Here is a 23,397-nt window from a genome sequence, read left to right as displayed (position 1 = left end):
TATTAACCTTCTCCAAAGAAAATGCTCTCGCCTCTCTTTTACTGACCTGATGATTCTCCCAGTAAGAGTAAATTGTCCTTTGGGAGAAAATTGTTGTAGAAGGGAGTATTTAGGACTTGGTGAACAATGTCAAAGGGTGCTCATTTGATTCTTTCTTAGTACCTGGAAGTAAGCCCAACTTAGCAGTGGCAAAGTGAGAACTTGATCCTTCTGAGAAGTCGTAGGTGATCATGCTTCTAGAGCTTTGATCTCTATCACATAGATAGTGTGACCAGCCTTGTTCCCCCGGTACACTGGTTTGAAAAAGCTGGGAACTAATGCTGGAGCATATCTGTTAAAGGAATTTGCTTTTCTCATATACTGAGTTCTTCTAGGTTATGATGCCAAAAACTGGCTTTGCCTGGCTGCAAGATTCTTTTATTCAAAAAAGCCAGTTTTTAGCTGCCTCCTGGCTTTGTGAGGCATCTGGGTCCTAGTCTCTCCGTGGCCAAAGCCCTTGAATATTTCTCTGCTTATTTTTACTTTAGAGAGCAAAAACAAGGCCATTTTCCTGCCTGGCACTGGCGCCGTCTTTGCTTGCCCCGCGGACACAATGCCCTTTCCTGCCTCTCTCCTTTACTCCCTGATCTTCGCTGATAAGCTTTAAAGGGAGGACATCCTCACAAATGCAAAGGTTTTGTGCTCGATTAATTAACTATATTCTTATTGTGTCCCTGAGCTGCTTATTTTGATTTGTTTTTCAGCGTACCCACCTTTGGGATGGTGCATTGAACTCCCTAGATTTTTAAAAAATCACAGAATAGACAGTGCCTCCCCCTCGTGGCCCTGGGCTCTATGCCTATCAGCTCCAGATTTTCTCTGGCTCCCTCTTATTCAGATGGAACATAAAGTGAGTTTGGTGCATTCTGGGCGCTAAAGTCTAATCAGTGTCAGTCCAGGCCAAGGACTTTCTTAAGAGGGTCTTGAAATAGAAGCATAAAGAGTTTGAACCTCAGGTAAATGAGTGGAAAGCAATTTAGAATAGTAGGTAAAGCACAGGTTCTTGAGTGGAATTATTTGGGTTCACATTCTGGACCTACCATCTACTCTTAGTAGAACCTGTTTTCTCATCTGTAAAAAGTAGATGATGATAAGGCATAGCTCAAGATAACTCCTAGGAGATAATCCAGGTGGCTTGTACATAGTAAACACTAAGAAAATTAGTTTTTAATTACAAAACTCTTATAAATGTAAAGCTCCAACCTTGAGGACACAGCAGGCATGTCTTAGCATTATTAGTGGTTAAAAGTTGGGTATGGCTAGGGAAGTGGTCAGATCCCGTCTTTGCATTTGGTTAATGCCCACTCTAAGCCCCATTTATTTTATGTTTGTCTTTGAATAATATTAGGAATGTACTTAAATATCACAGGGTAGTTTTTTTTTTCTTTTTAAGAATTAGACAAGTTGTAGGCTTACAGAAAAAAACATGCAGAAAAGACAGAGTCCCCATATACACCCCTCACACACGGTTTTCCCTATTAATCATACCTAGCATTGGTGTGGTCCATAGGGTAGTTCTGAGGAGGATTAAATGATAGTGAGCTTAGCTCAATATTCTGGCACAATTCTAGCTGTTAATATTATTCTTATCAATATTAAAGTAATTAATATTAAAATTAATTTTAATAATATCTCCAGTCTCCCTTAAGGGTCATATGTGGTGGTTGTTGACCTTAAATCAGCTGGGAAAGCAGAGGAGGCCAAGGTGGGGGTGTCTGTGGATATCAGGGACCTAAGTACCAAGAAGCACCTCCAAGAAGAGAGGACTCTTGCTGTTGGGCCACTTATCAGATACTGTTTCTTCCTCTTTCAGGGAAGGTAATTTTCATTACCCAGTAGCACTGTTCAGGTCATCAGTTCTTCTGATTATGGGAGAGTCACCTGTTTCCTAGGTGAAACTGTTTTCCCCTGCAATTCTAGCACATTTCCATCCTTCCATTTCCCCTAAAATGTCACTTGGGCCATTGTTTTAAAAGAAATAGGAAGACTTCATCCTAAAAATCCCATGTTGAGAAGTGCACACCAGTTGAATTGAATTGTAGGGTGCTTATCTGTTGGAACATTGAATCCAAAAATCAGAATTTCCTAAATTTTAGAAAGGGTTAAGGCTGTATTTGCCTATCTTCACACCTATCTCTCTGCATGTGAAGTGCTTTCATGGGCTAACCACTTTATCATTTTATTGCATTTTATTACATCATAAATTTTTATATCTTGCTAACGATCCTACAGGAAGCTTAATTGTTTATAGGAACATCTTAATTAATTGGAGTTCACCAGGTTAAGCAGAGCTCAAACTGAAGGAGTTATAAATGAAACACACTCCTCTCGTTTTACTCAGGACACACCGTTCAGATAAACGCAGAGATTCAGCTGGGACCTAAGAACCCAGAATGTCTTAGCAGCATCACAGTGATATTTTTAACCATTTTGCTGCCTCTGTCACAGCATAAATGACGACTTCTTCCACAGCACCTGCCTTTATTTGTGTGCAGAAAAGTGAATTCATTGGATGAGTAAAGGTTGTTATTTTGGAGAGAACTCTTGTATTCTGAGGGGCCTCACATATTTTTTATATATCCCATTCCTTAACAGATTAATATGAAGAAGTGCCCTCCAGGAGGGCAGTTTTTTTTTTAACTCTTCAGAAGCTTCTCGAATTAATATGTTATAAATTAGTGAGCATATTGCCTAAACTTTATATGAAAAGTATAAAGAAGTTACTGCTACAACTGGATAGGCTTGTGAGTAGTGTTTGATAAACGGCCCAATAGCAAGGGCCCTCTCTTCTTGGAGATGCTCCTTGTTACCCAGGGTCCTTGATATCTGTAGAAACCCCCACCTTGGCCTTCTCTGCTTTCGCAGCCTGATATAAGGTTAAGTTCCAGTATAAATACAAATATAAATCCAGCTAATTTAAGTGACAATTTTGTTGGGCCTTAGACTCAACTGGCCAAGAAATGCAAAGGCAACTCTAGATCTGGCTGTCCAATAAGCAAGCCACTATTGGGTCTATTGTGCGCTTGAAATATGGCTAGTTGGAAATTGATATATACTAGAAATATAAAATACATAGTGGATTTGAAGGCAGTCCACACACAAAAAGGAAATGTTAAATATCTCATTAATAGTTTGTGTTATATGAGTACATGTTGAAAATATTAGATATTTTGGGTTAAATAAAATATATTTTTAAAATTAACTATTTAATTTTACTTTTTTAAATGTGGTTACTAGAAAATTTTAAATTACATATGTGGTTTGTATTGCATTTGTATTAGAAATGACTTATCTAGGTGTGAGATAATGTATTTGGAGATACAAAGCTTAGGTTAAAGTTGTTTTGGTGGCAGAGTAGATAGAATTGATGTGAGAATCCTCAATATGGAACTTACAGCTCTAGCTGGCCCTGGCTTATCACTATAAACTCACTCTGGTTCTTCGTTCCTTCACACATGCTGCTCTATGATCCTGTCTGGTCTTTCCTCTGTCCTGGTCATCAGGGAAGAAGGATACTTCCACCCCCAGAAGAAATTAAATACTCCCTTTTGCATGCTGTCAGCTTACTTCACTGAGACCAGAAGGGTAGTTTCTTTCTAGTAGTGAGCCTCCAAGAGTTTGGGAGCTCAGGAAGGGTGATTTTTCATCTTCATGTTTCTGGTACCTATCACACCATCTCCCATGTGGTATGTGAAACAAAGTTTATTGAAGCTCTTAAGTTTATCTGAAAGTCTCTGATTCCTACTTGCTAATTTCTTTTGCAGCAGCCTTTTCCCATTTTCAGTGGTAAGCACACCCCGTAAACACCTTGTCTTTAGTCCTATTTCTGCATTTCTCTTTCCTAGCCCTTTCTATTTTCCCATTTGCTCTTTTCCCTCTGAGTCTTTGAAAAGCAAAACCAGTGAAAGGTAGGTAGGAGGTTTTAGTAGCCAAATGAACAAGGAAGTAAATTTTAGAAAAGTCTTAATTTGTTTCATCATTTAACAAATGTTGGCATTTTTGTTCAATTCAGAAGATGAAGTTGCATGAAATGCCTTCCACTTTTATTTGACAGTGCTTCAGTACTCCTTTGCCTGAATAAATCTACGAGTAAGAGATTCCTCTCCTTTCCCTTTTTTGGCTGCTTATGGTTTCTACTATCAGTAAAAATTAAAAAACAAATCAACCTCTAACATAAAAGAAAACACCTGTTTGGCTTGGAGAAATTGGCCAGTGAAGTCTTTCTTTCTGACAGGGCAAAAGCAACCATTACAGGGCCCCTTAAAAAAAAGTCATTTTTTTCTTTATTTCATGTGAGCATTGGCAGAAACTCTGACAAGCAGTTCTTCATATTTTATTATGTTCTTGTCTGCAGAATCTCTGTCAGGCAAAAACCTTGTCAGCGGAAAACCTGTCGTAGGATCAGAGGAGACAAAAACAGGTGTCACGCAGGCAGTCAAAACTGAAGGAAAAAAAAAAGATTAGGCTAAAGAGAGAGAGGCAGACAATTACATTAATGCCATTGCTTTTATCTTATAGATGTGTGTTATTATCTCGGGGTGCTGAGTGCGCAATTGCCTCAAAGAAAGTAGACAGGAGACAAGGGGAAACTTGATAGTTATTAACTGAAGAGGCAGTGTGTCAAAGCTGGATGGGGTTCAAAGTTTTGCAAAGGAAAAAACTGCAGGCAGCTAGCAAAGACTGTGTGGTTCTGCTTTCGGCTACATAAGCCTAGTAGCAATCTAACATTTTCTTCCTGGAAATAGATCACAGAGAGAAAAATTAATGAAAGATTTCATTCAGAGGTTTTTTTGGGTAACGTTTATCCCACATATATGCAACTGAATCATAACCCTTTTTCCTCATAAATTTTTGCCACAATGTGAGACAGGGTAAGACATGAAGACAGGCATTTGTCAGTTCAGCTGTGTTGTTGGGTTATGTTTAAAACACCTATTATCAACACACTTTTAATTAAAAAAAGCTATTAAGAAGCCCTTTTACTAAGTGTGAACATCTGTACGTGCAAGCTGTAAATTAGGAGATCACATATGTGTGCCTCAGTCAGAGACTAAGTGGATTTGGCAAGTGTTTTCTATTACTGGTTTTTAAATATAGCAAAATAGCTAAAGGAAAAATTGCTGCATTTAAAAAATTTATATTAAATTTTGATTGTGCCAATTGGTGCTGGTTAATAGAACTTTTTTTAAAATTAGAAATTAAATGGTCATCATCCAATTGGTAACCAGAATTCAAAGAGCTAACCAGTATCTCCCCTCTGTTTCTTTGTTTGCATTATTTTAGGAGACTTCTATCCTTAAAGTTTGGACTCCATTAACTGTTTATGGTGATATAAAATAGTTCTGTTTTGCCAGTGTCCTAAATTCTAAAAAAGTTTTGAGTCTTATTTATAACTCACACATGTGAAACAACCAACTAACAGAGAATGGGATGGTAAAGTTTCCCTGTCCTCTCAATCATATGTTAATCATATTACTGGAAAAATTAGTAAACATTGCTCTAGTCTTTAACATTTACTGTTCGTGCTTTTAAAAATTGGTTATTTTAGACTTTTCTTAAGCCCTTAAATTGTCCCCTTAGCCCTTTTTATGGGCAAATCTTTACGCAGGGTCTTTTATCCCAGTAGTCAGGGATGCAAAGCAGTTTGACACCTGATATATGCTTTAAGCAAATCTGGCAATGCGGAAGAAAACGCATCAGTATCAGAAGTGTGTGTGATAGCCCAGAAATTTAAGGATTACAGTGGGAATAAAAGATTGATTGCAGATTTAGAATGAGATTTCAGACTGACTTGCTGGGAGCACTACGGAAGAATATTTGTGACATAAAGGGGGTGTAAATTAAAAAAAAACACACACAAAAATCCCTGAACATAATTTCTTCCTCGTAGGTATTTCCCACCATATTTATATCATTGCTATCTCTCAATTTTGAAATACTTCCTCACTATACCTGATAGAGTTTAAAGCATGTGTTCTATCAAATAATAAATGTGCATTGCATTTACAGTATTTCCTTGTGACATTCTTATACAGATGAATGCTGTTACAAGACAATTAAGACTTTAACATGAATGATTTGAGTGTGGGGTGATTATTCTTTTACAGAATAATTAATAGTTTGGTTTTCTTGTTTAATTAAAAGACTTACATGGTTTGTTTAAAGTAACAAATTTCAATAGTTATTTTTTAAAACTGGATATGTTTTATAGTCAGTGTACATTTAATTGATTGATATCTAAATTGAGTCAAGTAATGTTTGTATAGCCAACTTTCAGCTACCCTTGGTGAGTGGAGATTGGATAGAATAGCAGTAATAATAATAAACCTGATTAGCAAGTAGGTTAAATTACCAAATCTCTTCCTAGATTTGCTGTCAAGTTTACAGGTTACATTTTCTCCTTTCCCATTAACACCTGTCTGTGGTATTGCTGCAAATAAGCAAAAACATGCCCCCAAAGTGGGCGTCTAAAGAAGAGGAAGGAGGGAACGAAATAAAACCAAGGGCCAGTTTGATCTACTAGCTAAGAGAGTGAGCTTCTGAATAACCAAGCGTTGACAGTCTACTATTATGTGTGCCTTAGTCAGACTTTAATGATTTCCAAAGTCTGTTGTGAAGACTTTATTATGCATAAAGCCACAGGGGGGAAATGCCAATCAGTTTGAAATATTGGCTGTATAGTCTCAAGTGGAGTTCAAATTCCACCTTGGACTAATTGTGGGGGTTTGTGTGTGCATATACCTGTACTCTCAAAGCTGTATGTCAACTGGGTGCTATTAAAATCCATAGGACAGTGGGGACTTACTGGATGGAATTACTTTGGTCCCCCTTCCCTCCCTATGGTTTAAAGTAACATTTATAATGGTCCATGAGAGTATTCAGATACTATCCCTTGTATGCTGACAGGCATGAAAATTTAAAAATCAAGGACCATTCACATTGGTACATAAAGTATAGTAATGCAATCAGGGTTTGTGGATGCTCGGTGTAGTTTTTCCACTTAAAAACACCACCACACTATTTGTCAAGGAAAAAAAATAAACCTTTCACACGTAAGGGCTGACAGTTTTTATCACCAAGCTTGGAGATCAACTCGTTTGGCTACATGTCAGTCCTTTGCTTCTTTCCTGGAAAAAAAAATTCTGGAGGCAAGCTTTCTTTCTCCTTGGTTTTAAATATCCTAATTAATTCAACTTTGACAGTTACAGTTAGAAAGTTGTGACTTAAATGGAACATGAATTATTTTGTACTTAATTTGCTCCCAATTACTTAGTTCTTTCTCCCAAAAGTAGTGAATAAAATGTGCAGATCTAAATATTACTTCAAGTTTTAAGAAATTTTCACTTAATCACAATCATTGCCCTCCTTCATGATCCTCTGATTCACTAAAATGTTTTTAATATGTCATCATTGCCATTTATTAATGTTCTTCCCAAATGTTAAGACTTTTATTAGGATCTGACTTATACAATCTACGGGTAGGTTAAGCCTTTGCCTTGAGCCCTGATGCTCTTTCCTAGTGGAATAGCTGAATCTTATAATAGGAAAGGATTGATGTGTTATAATGATTCCAAAGGGCCCCTTTATGATGAAATTCTAAATACGCAAAATCCCATTAAACCTGTAGCAGTTCATGGGGTAGCTACATTGAAATGACATATCATCATATTGGGTATAGTGTGCATATTATAAAGTGTGGTATAATTGGAAATTATTAGTCATATTAGCAAGAATGAAGAGCCACCACCCTCATAAACTCAAAGGCTATGTCTGGGCATTTGAGGTAGGAGAGAGAACAATATTCTGTTTATAAGTAATCAAAACTTAAAAATCTCACTCCAGACACTCTAGTAAAATCCCATCACTAACAATTTTATTTTAGAACTCTAAAAGTAATCATGGAAAGAATTCCCTAAAAACAATCCCTTTAAAACATGTGTTAAGTGTTAATCTATTGGAAATTTAAAAAGCATACTAGAACTCAGAGCTCCTAAAAGCTGACCACTTGACGCTGTTATAATTTGGAATCTTCAGGGGAGTTGAGGTAAGAGACATGGAGTTCTCAAAACAATCAGGCTTGTAATTTAAGGGTCACTTGGCTTTCTCTCAAAATGAAAGAATAAGGCCATTTTTTTCCTTGTAAAATTACCTTTACAAGAATTAGCATTTAATTTTTTTTAGTATCTAGAGAAGGACTGGAAATTAGCAAAATGAAAAGATAATTTTTGTACAAAAATGGGAGTTTTATTCTGCAAAGTACATGTTTTTGAAAAATCACTCTACATCCCTCCCTCATTTTATTGAATGGTATCAGCTTCTCCCCACTTCTGTGTCTGAACAGCTATTAGACGGAATCCACTGGATATCAGAACCTGAAATGAGCATATTCGTGTGGAAACCACCTAAGTCACTTGAATTTGGCTTTTAAAGAAAGTTATGTTTCTGAAAAGTTGTGGAAAACTAAAAACTATAAACTCTCACTGAGAGCCAATTTTCTAGGATCAGTGAAAAGCACTTTTATACTCCTACATTAAGGAAAAAAAAAAGTATCTGAATATGTTCTTATTTCGGTGACCTTCACAGAAAATATTGCAAGTTAAGTCTGTAGAATTACAGGTTTACATTTATTTTCATTTATTTGAAGGGTTGGGGAGTAATACCTGTTATTAAAAATTGAAATAAAGCATATTTATTCATATTTAATTTGATGCATGTTCTCTTCACTGAACCACTATTTTATACATTTAAAAGCTGATTTTTACAAAAGATATTACTTTGTTCTTTAAGTTAGCAATGTAGAAATATGAAAGTATATATTTTCATTTATACTTACATTACATTTATATTACACACTTATATTAATGAACCACAGGAATTCCAGTGGTTGTCCTCATGGTGATTCTGTTCTTGACAAAAATGAGTTTTGTTCACCCAGGCTTGGATATTGCTTTTGCGTTTTATGGCTTAGCCACCACTTGGCTTTTGTAAAATATGGACCCTATCAAAGTGTTAATTGAAATTAGAGCCAGGCCTCAATTTCCCCTTTGTTTTATAACTGGTAAATTGCCAGTTCAGGTTTCTGTTTTTGACATTTAAAGAAATCTGGGTAAATTATATAATGTTACTAACATAATTCACAATTTAAGAAGCTTTTCTTTCATGAAAAATATTTTCTAGCTGCTAGTATCCGTACTGTGCAGGTAAAAGCTTGTTCTTTTTTTTTGTTTCCAGATAAAACCCTGTATCCTAAAGAGGTTAAACCATCAATTTGCCCTTTTTACCCCTTCTTCCTCCAGGTTTTTATAAAACAAAAATTATACTTTATTGTAGATTCTTTGCAGTCTTTTTTGTGATTGTTCTTTGACCCCTTTCCAGGGTGTATACTCTATGTTTTTCTACAGCTGTAAGACTGTCAATCTGGCACTGATCTCAAATCAAGGGATCTGTATTACTATTAGGATGATTTTCATAATATATACTCTGCTTTTTCAACAGTTCTAGACTTCCAGCCTGTTTTTATGACCTAGGGATTCTTTGTAAGCCCCCAAGTAATGCATGGACTGTTAGGAAAGGCAATAAGTTATACAAAATTTAGTTAAAATTCTTGCTGAACCAGAAGCTCCAACTCTCCTTTCTAACTGCCACAATCACCCTTCTACACTATTCTCTGGAGGGGTATAAAGAGTAAAGGAGGCAGCAGACTTGGCCCAGTGGTTAGGGTGTCTGTCTACCACATGGGAGGTCCGCGGTTCAAACACCAGGCCTCCTTGACCCGTGTGGACCTGGCCCATGCGCAGTGCTGATGTGCACAAGGAGTGCCGTGCCACTCAGGGGTGTCCCCTGCGTAGGTGTGCCCCATGTGCAAGGAGTGTGCCCCATAAGGAGAGCCACCCAGTGCAAAAGAAAGTGCAGCCTGCCCAGGAATGGCGCTGCACACATGGAGAGCTGACCCAACAAGAGGACACAACAAAAAAAGAAACACAGATTCCCATGCTGCTGATAACAACAGAAGCGGACAAAGAAGCAGCAGCAAATAGACACAGAGAACAGACAACCGGGGTGGGGGAGGGGGGGAAAGGGGAGAGAAATAAAGAAATAAATAAATCTTTAAAAAAAAAAAGAGTACAGGAGGAGAGTCAGATGTGGCTCAAACGATTGGTCTCCTGTCTTCCATATGGGAGGTCCCAGGTTCGGTTCCTGGGGTGCCCTGGGGAAGAAGGTAAGAACTTGGCCCACACAGCATGTCGGCCCACATGGCAAGATGATGCAACAACAACAAAAAGACACAGGGAGGACAATGAGAGACACAGCAAACCAGGGAGCTGAGGTGGCTCAAGCTATTGAGTACCTCTCTCCCATTTTGGAAGGTCCTGGAATTGGTTCCTGGTGCCTCCTAAAGAGAAGATGAGAAGAGAAGAGAAGCGGCCACAGAAGAATGTGCAGTGAGTGGACACAGAGAGCAGACAGCAAGTGCAAGCAGCATAGGAGAAAAAATAAAATCTTAAAAAAAAAAGAGTAACGGAGGGGATGGAGAGAGGGTTGTGGGTGAAACCAAGAATTTGGTGGCACAATGGAATCATACATTTATTTTTCCTTCCAGTGCAAGTATGCTAATAGCCTTTCCTTATCTATTCTGTTTTACTTAATTTTATTCATCCTGTCAGCAATATGATTACTGAACACCTTTGAATAACTATGTTTCAGATCTGGTTTCTGCTTAAAATCAAAATGTTGTGGGAAAGAGGCTGTGGCTCAATCAGTTGGGCTCCTGTTTACCATATGGGAGGCCCTGGGTTCGCGTGCCAGGGACTTCTTGTGAAGGCAAGCTCGCCTGCACATTGCGGAGAGCTGCCAGCCCACAAGCGCCGCAGAGAGCCGACCCAGGAAGGTGACGCAACAAAAAGGGAGACAAACAAAAACACAGGAGAGTGCATAGTGAATGGACACAGAGACCAGACAACAACAAGCCGCAAGGGACGGGGGGGAGGGATAAATTTAAATATTAAAAAAGTGATAAAATAGGCAGCATATTGTTGGGTCTTACATGATTGGCAAACAAGTGCCATCGCTGTTGAGACAGTTTGAGTTTGGATGAGGGTACCTCTTTAGGCTTCTGGAGAAAGAGAAAACAGAACTTGAAGCTGGAAAGAAAGGACAGCCAAAAAGATAAATAAGAAAGAGGAAAGGCACTTAAGGAACAGCTTTGAAAATTAAAAATCTGAAAAATTTAGCTCTGCATGATGGGGCCCTGCTTACCTCCTGGTCTTATCCTGTCCTGTTCATTCTGGCTCCTGTGTCCCAACCACCATGGCGTTTCCTGGAGTACCCACCATCTTCTGAACTGCATTCTGGTGTCACATCCAAAGTTCGTACTTCTGTATGTTTGTGTGTTTTTAAAATGTCTTTTTTTCTCACTAGTCTTATAAACTTCAAATGCACCCAAGTCATGTCTGCTTTGTTCTCTATTAAATCTAACACTTGGCATAGTGTTAGAAACATATTGTAGTGACCAAATAGTAATGTGCTAGGAGTGTTAGAAAGACAGTTGGTAACTCTGTTTGGGAGGAACAGAGAGCTCATTTCTGAGAGTAGTCATGCTAGAAAGTCAACCAGTCTGTCCAATGTCACTTGTGTCAGGTTAAGGAGAGGAGGAGGTAGTAGGGGGGACAGGGTCACCTTTAAAATATTTGAGCAGAGAAGAGATGTATTACAAGCAGTATTTTGAGAAGATTAACTTGAGGATTGTATGTAGGATGCATCAGGCCAAGGAGAACAGATGAAGAACAGTTAGCAGTCACTGGAGTCACTCTCATTGAGTTATGAGGGCCTGAAAACCTATGCTGAAGTGGTAGAACTTAAGTGAGAAATATGGAAGAATTTAAGTTACAGGTACTCACCAGTGACTGGCAACAAGGGGGAGTAGTCAGATAATTTTGAATATTCTTGCTATATAATGTTAAGTGAGAACAACAAGAGAGAAAATTTTATGTACAGTGTGACCACAATTATATAAAATTATTCATTGAAAAATATAGATGTAAGTACATTTAACATGTGAACAATGATTGAATTTGGGTGGTGGGATTATTGATGATTATTTTTGTTTGTTTTCCTTTTTCTTGAATTTACAGGATTTTTTTTCAAGGAGCATTTACATTTCCAATCAAATAATAACTGAAAACCTAATTTCAAGCACTTTGGCCTAGTTTCTTAGTCCAGCTATTAATCATGATAGGGGTCAGGCACATGTTGAGTGTTCCTATATGTTGATTGAATGAAAGGGAAATAGATTTGTTTGAGATGATGATGAATTTTTTGCTTTAATGTTGCAACTGGAAATAGCAGGGCATGGTGTGGAAACATTTAAAGGGAGTTAGGGACCTAGGACTTGGGTAGTGCTAAATTTATAGACTAGGGATCATCTGCGTAGTGTAGGAGTATATGGATTCCCAGAGGCAGATTGTCCTAGGTGGGAAGTTGAAATCCTAGATGAGGGGAGTTGGAGAGCAGCTGGGTAGGGGTCTGCATCTCAGTTGATTATGCTTCCATAGCCCCCAAACTGGAAAATTTCAACCATCTTGTGACCCTGGCTCATCTTTCCAAAGCAATTCAAATTATTGATTATTTTGGCATCCAGGAGAGTTTTATACCCTTGGCCAGTGCCCTGCGTAAGATAAGTGGAGGTACGCCTCTATTTTGTAAAGAAGGCTGGGGACAATTTCTAAGGTCAAATGGGAATTGATAATCTGCATAAGCATGCAGGCCTAATTCTCAGGTGGTTCAATTTTAGGAAAGAGTGAATAGGCGAGTTCAGTGTCCAGAGATTGAGTTCTGTGTCTACATATGTCTTGGAAAACTTCGCATATCCAAGGTTTATGCATATTATAGTTTGAATCCCTTAAAATAAGGCATTTCCCCCTGGGGTATTGGAAAATCTTCCTTCTCTCTTCACTTGGCTTTAAACCATCTGTAGCAGTTTGATATTATTAATGAATTCCAAAGAAAAATATTGGATTATGTTTGTAAACTGATCTTTTCCTCTGGGCATATTAGATATATTGGATTCATAGGATTACTTAAGTAATTACGTAAACCTCTTGTGCCAGTAGGGCATTGAGTCCCCACCCACCAAAGGGTTTTTGGTAAAAGTCATGGCAAAGGACAGAGTTAAGGCTTTTGATGTTGGAATTTGATGCTGAAGTCTTAAAGCTGGAGCCCTGGGAAGTAAGTTCACAGAGGAAACAGAAGCAAGCCCCTGGAAGAGAGGAACCCAGGAAGTCTGAACCCTCGCAGTCATCGGAAGCCATCTTGCTCATGTCGAAAGCCAAAGTGAAAATAGACTTTGGTGAGGGAAGTAACTTATGCTTTATGGCCTGGTATCAGTAAGCTCCTACCCCAAATAAATACCCTTTATAAAAACCAACCAATTTCTCGTGTTTTGCATCAGCACCCCTTTGGCTTACTAATACACCATCCTTGTCCTCCAACTCTGTGATTTCACCACCTTGTGTGTGGATGGGTGTCTATGTGTCAGAATCACCTGTGGTAATTTTTCAAACAGAACACAACCCTCCTCTCTGACCAGTACTTTCTTCTAGGGGATTGTGGCTCCACAGCTAAGGTTCATTCAGCACCTTCTTAAGGCACTGTTACTACTGGGCATGTGTTTTGACCTCCAAGATTACAGCCATTGCTTTCCTTAAACTTCTGAATGCTTGCTTAGGTTCCATTTCTAAAATTCAAAATATTTTCTTCTTAGAAAGTGTTTACTATTTTCTATATCCTATTAGCAAGAAATGAAATTGTTATAAGCTCTCAACAGGTCTTTCCCCTTAGGATTAAGACCGCTTATAGCCTGCTCAACATTTTTAGGCTTACGTCCAAATATTTTGCCTTATGTTGTACATTCTTTGGATATTCAGTCCTCTTCACTGGTTCTTAAAGTATGATCCCTGAGCAGCAGTGTCACCATCACCTGGAGACTTGTTAGAAATGCAGATTCTTGGTTTCCAAACCAGTTCAACTGAATCAGGAACTCTGAAGGAGGGAGTCCAGCAATTTGCTTTTTAACAGGCCCTCCAGGGATTCTGCCTTAGTTTTATTCTCTTAGAGTGCTGACCTCTTCCCTAGCCTGCTGCATTCCTAGGTATCTTCCAAAGCCTGTGACTTCCCAGTAGTTGCCCTCTCTTCTTTGTTCCACAGCATTTTATCACATCTCTTTTACAAGTTTTATATTGCCTACTTCTGTCTACACTTGGACGTTATGACCAAAACATAAATTGTTTCTGCATCTTCCCTCGATCATATTAAGTGCCAGTGAATTTGCTTCCCTGGATCATATTAAGTGCCAGTGAATTTATCTATGAATGAAGGAAGAGAGCATTTAAGAAGGAGTGGTGATCCATAGGGTCAGGTGCTATGGAGAGATCATGGAGAATGAAGTAGGAAGAAAGCCATTTGATTTCACAGTAAGATGACCTTTGAAATGTTAATTTCAGCAGAATGATAGGCAGAAAGCCCAGATTGCTGGGAGTTAGGGACTTCAAACATGATGAAGACTTGCAAGTTTCCAGAGCTTTCTTATTAACTGTTTATCTGATCAAGTGATACAAAAAGAATTTTCTTTGCAGAAATAGTTAAGTGATGCTAGGTTAGTTATATACCCTCATTGAACCTGGGATCTCTGAAAAGGTGGAACAGTAATAATCTGTATGTGTGTGTGTGTGCGTGTGTGTGTATCATAAAGGAGTTTAAAGGAGGTAAATGTAACCCCCTGTAATGATGCCTTCTATGTACTTCGTCCCTAAATGGCCACATCCTTTCTTTCCTCCAATTTTTAAATTAATGTTATTAAAGTCTTCCATTTATAAATTTAAGATATGAAGTTAAGATTGTTCTCGTTCCAGTCATTGGAGAAATTGGAAGTTCTGAAATTAACCTACCCCTACTTCAATTCCTAACAGCTACTTTGAAATGACCTCTTAGACAATTGGGGAAGTACCTCCCAAAACGTAGTTGTATTGCTCTTCTGGTGTCAAGTTACAGAGTGCCACTTCATACTGACCTAAGCAAAAGAAAAAAAAAATGTGTTTTGTTGACTCATGTAACTGAAACTCCAGAAATAATATCAGCCTCAGGTACTGCCAGATTTTTTGGATCAAATGAAGTTGTCAGAACTTGATCTTTCTCAGCCTAGCTCTTCTTGATAATTCTCATTCTCTAATGTATCTACCAGCTACAAATTCAGAGGAAAGAGGACAACTTCCCAGTAGTTTCTAACCAAAACCCTGAGTTTCATCTTACTGGCCACACTTAGGTCATTCTTGAACTAGTTGCTGTGCCAGGAAACTAAGATATATTTATGTTCCCATCCAGACTAAGGAATATTCAGTTCTCTGAAATACTGGTGCTGAGTATAGGGGACGAGTGGTTCCCCAAAGACAAATCCAGTTGCTCTTACCACAATGAAGGGAAATGGATGCAGAGCAGGCAAAACAGTTTGTATTATCTTAGGGTATAGAAAAGTGCCTTTCAAACAGTGCTTCTGGGAACTCTACACATCCCTCTGAGATGTTTAAATGGTTGAGGGAAGAAGATAGTAAAAAGTGATTGTAAATTCTCTTCTCTAGACCCACTCTATTCTCACCAATGTCAGCTTCACTTTTATGTATTTTGTATGCCCACTTGAACACATTCATGTACAGACATTACATGTACTTAATGCAGAAATACGAGGTGTCATTTTATTTCCCTTCTGCTGAACCCTTTCCATTTCATATTTGTTGTGGCCATAGCAGTGTGTATTGTGAAGTGTTTGAGATGGGTCAGGAATGCCCATAGAGAGAAAAGCAGAAAGTGCAGATTTTAGTTATCATGATTTCCCCGATCTGGTCACTAGATTGTAAAGTGGATCAGCCACTCATCAGAAGGCCGAGTAGTTAAGCTGAACCTGAAGAGCTGGGATAATAATAGTCCTTTCCTGCTGTTTTGCAGTCTAAATGCCCTGTGGAGTGAGTGAAGACTTCAATCCCTAGGCTTGTGAATCCCTTATCTTTCCCAAACGTTAAATTAATTTTTAAGGCTATTTATTCAAAGTTAACTTAACCACTAGAATAGGAAAGATCAGACAAATCAGCTGCAAGAAATGAAGTATGAGGAAACCCGAACTCTTTGACAAAGTATTCCTGGGAGTAAATGTGTTGAATGAAGCCAGCGGGTAAATGATAAGGGCCTTTACACTGTGGATGTAAGAAAGCAATTTATCAAGAGTACATGAACTCTCCAGTGACCGCAAGTCAAGAGGAAACGAGAGTGGAGGAGGAGCCTTGGAAAAATACATTTAAAATACTAAAAAAAATTGTATGCATACACTTTTAAATACCTACATTTCTGTGCAGAAATACTGGTATATGAAAATAGCAATTGCTCTGAGTACACATGTGCTATACAAAGTAATGGGATAAGGTGTTGAGGAGAGCAGTTGAAAAGGCCACTTTAGATTTTGCAGAAAACCTTGAATACTCTCATGTGTGGTTATGATTTTAGCTTGGACATTACTGCATATCCATTTGTGACTCATGAGATTACATGACCATCTTTCAGGCTCAGGTGCTTCTTAAAAAAAATGTCTAAGGGGGCAAATATGTGTAATTCTGAGTTAATATACTATCTTTTGTGTCCGTTAGGAAGTTCAAAGCACTTCTTATTATCTCATTAGTCTTTGCAGTATCTCTTTGAAGCCTCTAGATGAGACAATACTAGCTTAATTGTTCATTTAAAAGAAACCGAGGCAAAATGTAATTACATTAGAAACTATAGGGTTCTCAGCAACACAGATATGAATCGGACTAGAATTTAGGACCTGGTCTTGATTTCTAGCTCCAGCGGAGAGAGATGATTTCTAAGATTTGAGGAGGAAAAGAGCCCAATTGTTGAGATGCTTAATCCTCAATTTTCTCCACTGAGACAACACAATTAGCTGAATATACACCAATTTCTAGATTTTTATTTTAGTTATATTTTGTCATTTCCATCAGATACAAGTCCTTGTCAGAGCTGTTAATAAAGTGGCTAAATTGAATTTATCAGTGATTTGAATTTCCTTTTCTTTCTGAGTAACTTTTAGAGAACAGTCCAGTGAAAATGAAAATATCTAAAAAGTGAATATTAAGAAAGAACATTTGGAGAACTTAGTGCTCACATAGTCCCCCTTAGCTAATTTAATTGAGTTAAATTACTTGCCCACAACAAAGATGAGCTTTCCTTATTTCTTCTCAATTGGACCTTTTACTCCTATGGTCTAAAGAACCCTCTCTTCTTCCTCTTTAAGGCATTCAGGTATTATAATGTATGAATCTTATTAGATAAAGTTACATTAGTTGAGTCTGCTTTGATGGCTTCAGTTGGGGAAGGGCAATAGCAGCATGGTAGCCTGGTTGTGCCATAGTACAATTAGCAAATTAATTAGTCAGGTTTTTAGAGCCAGTCTAGTCATTTAAAAATGTCCTCTGGCTCTCTTTCTGACAGTTGAATGTGTTTTGTATTTGCTGTAGTCTGCAATTTATAAAGACAGTGAATTTAAGAAAAAAGTGGGAGGGTGTGGGAAGAGAACTATTTACATTGGAAAATCTTCCATAAACATCTGTACTCATTATCCATCAGTAGAAATGGAGCCCTGATAACTTCCAGTAACTTGTGTTCAATTTTTCTGTCTCTGCTCTCTCTTTTTATTCCCACCCTACTCCCAACCACTGGAACTTGGTGGGACCGCACAGCCTTGGATAAGCTCAGCACGCAGCACCTGTACCACCCCACCCAAGTGGAGATTGTGCAGTCCAACGTGGTATTCGACATCAGCAGCCTGATGCTCTACGGGACACAGGCGGTGCCCGTGCGACTAAAGATCCTGTTGGACCGTCTCTTCAGTGTCCTGAAGCAGGAGGAGGTGCTACACATACTGCATGGCCTGGGCTGGACCCTGCGGGACTATGTTCGGGGATACATCCTTCAGGTAGGGGGAGGACTTTGACGACTGGTGTCTGTGGCCAGCTCATGGAGGGGTTGGGTGAGAGCCCTTGGCAAACCTTATCTCCTTCCTTCCCCTGGTAGACACAGGCATGCACACCCTCCTCTAATTAAAATGGTAATTTTGGCAAGCTTGTGGAGGAATTAGAAAGAAAGAGAGATATCCCAGTGAGCTGGCATCAGCCTCAGTGGTGTGTATTAGAAAGAATAAGTGGCCAGTTGCTTAGTATTATTTGTTTGAACTTTTTGAATTCAACTCTCCCTCCAAGACTTATTATAGTCCTACATAAAGGCAAGGTTCTTTGAGGTGGGTGATAAGTGTGTGAAAATCTGATGTTACACTTCATCTAGGTTGATTAGGACTTTTTCTCACCATTTAAATTGTAGGTATGGTATTTTTCCTGGTTTTCTGTGTACCAGTAAATAATATGTGTATTGCTTCATCATCTAAAGCAAAGGAGGAAGTGTAAACCATATTAGCTCCCTGCTTTTATAAAGTAAATCTTCACACCCCAGCCTTCAGAGATGTACATTCCAAAACATTCCAAGACATGGGTATAGATTTGGCCTTCACAGCACCTGTCCTTCCAGTCTTGAGCCCCTCCTTTGTATCAGTGGCATCTCCTATCTGGTAAAGACCTAAAGCCTCCTTCTGGGAGGGCCATAGCCTCCCCTGCACCGTCATCCACATTGTTTCAGTATTTTTTTCCAGCGTGTCACTGATCATTTTCTATTGTGTACTTTGCCTTCAAAATACTTTCATGGCCACCTATATTATACCTGTACTTTTTGATGGGTAAATATTGAGAATAGCATATTGGGAGAACCCAGCAGACTGCCCTAGACAATGAACAAATAAGCCCTCCTTAGAAAGGGGCTTATAATTTGAGAAAGTAGAATCTGAAGTGATTTTCGAAATTTGTTGTGAAGATTGTTTTTGTTTCCTGGATGCCAGAGCAAATACAATGCATCGGATTGACTTAAACAAACAGAATTTACTGGCTCACAGTTTTGAAGCTAGAAGTCCAAAATTAAGCCATCATCAAGGTGATGCTTTCTTCCAGAAGACCAGAAAACCATGGTGTTTTGGGGCTGACTTCCAATGAGCCTTGGTCTTTAGCTTTTCTGTCTCTTGGCAATGTGCATGGCAGACTCTCTTATCCTCTCCTGTCTATTCGTGGTTCTATTCACTTTCTGCTTCTGGTTGTTTCCCTCTTTGCTTTTTCTCTCTCTTTCTGAATAACTGTCTGCTTTTAAAGGACTCCAGTAATAAGGTTAAGACCTATCCTGTTGGACCACACCTTAATTTAAGTAACCTTATCAATGAAGGTATGGGTTAAGTTTAAGAACATATTTTTCTAGGGTACCTAGCTCCAAACCCTCCTAGAGATAGTATGAGGAAAATTTACAAAAATAATTTGTTTTTGACTGTGCCAGCGTCATATAGCTCTGGCAATCATCTCCTAATGTTTAATTACCCATGTGCAATTTTGTACAGGGCCTTGGACACCAGTCCATATGTGATGAGTGGGGAGCCTTAAATTTTATTTAACCTGGCATAAAAATGCAAAAATTCCCGTCATTCTTCTGTGTACCACCTGTAGCAAATATACCTTTGTTAATCTGAGGAGGAAAGTAGTGGAAGGGTGCTTGAGAAAAGTAGAGAAAGGTAGAGAGGTGCAATAACCTATCTGCTCCCATATGATTATTTAACAGAGAATCTTTTCTTCATTTAGTGAGCTATCAACTTGGAAGGTACAGAAAACTTGGCCCCAGAGGATGAGATGATGGTGATGATAGTATGATCATATGTTATGATTTCAGTTTACAGAGCACTTTCACAAGCATTATCTCATTTGTCTCATGATTGGGATATTTCAGTGGGTCAGTGAAGAGATAAGCCTTGAGTAGCCAGGGGACATCAAGGGGCATGAGGTCCAGGAGGAGGGGTCAGGGGGAAAAAAGGAAGAACCAACTTCACAATTCCTGCTTGTTCTGGTCTTGACACACCTCCTTCTGCAGTCACTTCCACAATATGATTATTAATGTGCATTTTTGGTGGATTTTACCTTCACCCCTCCCCCACCCCATTGTCTGCTGTCTGTGTCCATTTGCTGTGTGTTCTTCTGCGTCCACTAGCATTATCTAGCGGCACTGGGAAACTGAGTCTCTTTTTTGTTGTGTCATCTTGCTGCATCAGCTCTCCATGTATGCGGTGCCGTTCCTGGGCAGGCTGCACATTTTTCACACAGGGCAACTCTCCTTATGGAATGCACTCCTTACACATGGGGCTCCCCTACTTGGGGGACACCCCGCGTGGCACAGCACTCCTTGCGTGCATCAGCACTGCACATGGGCCAGCTCACCACATGGGTCAGGAGGCCATGGGTTTGAACCGTGGACCTCCTATGTGATAGGCATATGCCTTATCAGTTGAGCCACATCCGCTTCCCAAAATAAATCTTTTGTGAATTTCAAGTGAAACTGTTAGCTCCGCCAGGCACTCTTTGCTTTGTGCAAAACCTGCACTGGATTGCGCTCCAATCCATTACCATATTTACAGCCCCTTCTTTGATACCTAGCTCTATCATCAATGTTGTAATTAAGTTCCATCTATATAGTTTTGTCTAAGATACCTGGAGCACATGCGTTATTTCTTTCTGTTGAAACAAATAGATATATGCATAACTATGCTGATTCGCTCTCTTAACAACCCAGCTCAGTGTAACATTTTGGTGGCACTGAATTTGTAGAACCCACTAGTTGTTGCGTGGGACAGTCCTGTTGTTTTGCTTTGACCAGTTCCTGCTTCTTTTTATTTGAAATAACATTTTTATGTTACGTTTTTCTCAGAATTTCAACATGCCCGTAACACAAGTCTAGAAAATGTGCTTCTTTAAAATGGACTTTCACTATATCAATTCCATAATATATCTTTTTATATGAGGGTCTAGGATTTAAACATGCTGAATTCTAAGAAAAAAATAAGTATGAAAGGAAAGCCAGAAAGACCACACGCTAGAATTATAAAGTGTCTTATTTTGTGATAAAATATTGCAGATTAAGAACACTGTCACTTATTGTGATACTTAAATTGTAAGTAATTTTCATTAATAAAGATTTTTGACCAGTCTCAGATTAAAAAATGTAAAATACATTTCTATGTTAACAGTCTAAAATTGACATTTTGGGAAAATCATAGGTGCTTTTTACTTTAGAGGAGCTCTGCATTTAGTTTCTGTCTTGTTTTATTGATAGAATTGATGTCATATAGATTTTATTTAAATGATAGTTTTTGTCATTCAACATTTATTACCCACCTGTTCTTCGTGAAAACAGTTTTTGGTTTAGAAAAATAACAAGAGATTGAAGGATACAAAATTGTTACCACTTATGTAGCTCATTAAAAAAAATAAAACAAGGAAACAGGTAAGCGAGGCAATAGATATAAGCCCCTTTCTTCTAAATCATTGTTATTTGATTATTGTTTAGTATTTAAAAATCATATGTTGTAATGATAAGACATTCATGAATGATTTTGAATGTAATTATATATAGCATTTTCATAAAACTAGAATATAAACTGTACATTTGAAGGTTATGGAACCCTTTAATCTATTATTAGTGTACCAATCATTTTATCTGGCTAAAACTCAATTGTCTTGTAGTCCTCAAGGCATCAATTTTAGCATTATTGCTCTCAACAATAGTATATTGAATATTATGTCATTTAAAGAAGAATAATTATCAAGGCAAGTTAGGGTGGCTGTTAGTCTTACCACATATTGACTTGGTTAGCAGTTGGCTATAGATTGTGTTACTGAGCAAATGAAGATGTACAGTAAGTTGAACTGGTCAAGCCAGGATATTAATTTAACTGTTTCTGGGCCCAAAGCTGCATCCCTTATGTATACACAGCTACTCCCGGTTTTTGATTATGAGAAAAGAGCATGCTCTGACCTTCTTTTGAATTTTTGGATGTGGGTAAAGAAGGAGAGCAGGCCATTCAAATTTCATTTTAAAGGCTATATGAAGAGGTTATTAAAAAAAAAAAAAAGGAGATGATAGTGATGCCACCAATTCATTTTTAAAAGGCTTAGATTATCAGTCAATTTCCTCCGCTGATTTGACAAAAAATTTCTTTTCACTTACATGATTATTTATATAATTTATAAGCTAGACATCTGGGTGTAAAATGCATAGTGTCCCTTGTACTAGCCTCATTTAAGAATCCAGGTAATATTTTGAAAGTAAAGAATGTGATACTCTCCTGTGTACTTATTAAAATACTCATTTGAAAGTAAAGAAAATATCAAGTAAAATTTTTTCCTTCTTTATTTTCTTTTAAATGTTACATTAAAAAAATATGAGGTCCCTATATACCCCCCACCCCACCCACACCACCCCTCCCACAAGTAAATTTTAAGCATTAACCTTCCAAATTAAAAATAAGCAATTAGATGCTAAAATCTAAACATAACAGAGCATAAGATGATTTTTCTGCTGATAACAATTCTTAAAGTCTGTATCTTGTAGTGACTTTATTGAAAGTTAATAAGAGTAACATACTATCTTTTTCCCATTTTCCCTTTGTCTTAGATCTAGGAAAAATGAATATAGGTAATTGTCATTGTTGAATTTAATCATTTAAAAATCAAGTCTTTGCACTGTCTTTTTTCTTTGAACCTATAACTGGCTTGCCTGGACTCAATCAACAGCCGTCTGTGGAAATCTCCCCTTTTGCAAATGTGTCCTGCCAGAATTCAGAGAACCATATCGGACAATCTGAATAATTAGCTGAGGTGTCAGTAGCTTTGAAAGAGGAAGAGTAGTGATGCACATTTCAAGTCATGTTTCTTGAAACAATCTAATAGATTAGAACTATCAACACTTTAGAAGTGCCCTTCTCAAAGTATTCTGGAGCCCTAGTCTTTGAAAGACCACATTTTATATTTGGGAGGAATCACACACTGAGTGCTCAGTGGAGATCTTCAGGATACCCATTACGAAGATAAAGGCTCTGAGCAGTTCTGTAGTAAATGATCCATGGGAGCAGGTAAGTAGCTTCTGCTAACCTCTCCCCCTTCATAGCCTACTCTAGTCAGGTTTTCCAGAAGTCTTCAGTTCCTTAACGCACTGAGTTCTTCTCCAACTTGGGACCTTTGCCAGTGAGACTACTTCTGCCAAGAATATCCTACTTCTCTCTGTGCATGGGCAATTTCTTAAATTTCTTATCTATCAGGTATCAACTGAAGTCCCATTTTCTGACAGAGTCCTTAATCCATGTTGCTGTTTTCTGGTGTGGCTCTATCTGAGGACTCTGTTTCCTGTAAG

At 38.3% G+C, this 23,397-nt stretch overlaps 1 protein-coding gene across 11 annotated transcripts in view; it reads left to right on the top strand.

Moving 5' to 3' along the window:
* The window catches only part of BNC2 (basonuclin zinc finger protein 2), a 454,270-nt gene that overhangs the window by 304,980 nt on the left and 125,893 nt on the right, over positions 1–23,397 (top strand). For all 11 annotated transcript variants that reach the window (XM_058301895.1, XM_058301894.1, XM_058301892.1 and 8 more), the window contains one exon: positions 17,814–18,049. In XM_058301895.1, the coding sequence (XP_058157878.1) occupies positions 17,814–18,049 (236 nt within the window). The remainder of the gene's footprint in view (positions 1–17,813; positions 18,050–23,397) is intronic.

The sequence above is a fragment of the Dasypus novemcinctus genome, chromosome 8 (assembly GCF_030445035.2).
Source record: "Dasypus novemcinctus isolate mDasNov1 chromosome 8, mDasNov1.1.hap2, whole genome shotgun sequence".
Classification (NCBI taxonomy): Eukaryota; Metazoa; Chordata; class Mammalia; order Cingulata; family Dasypodidae; genus Dasypus; species Dasypus novemcinctus.
This window is presented reverse-complemented; position numbering and strand designations above follow the sequence as displayed.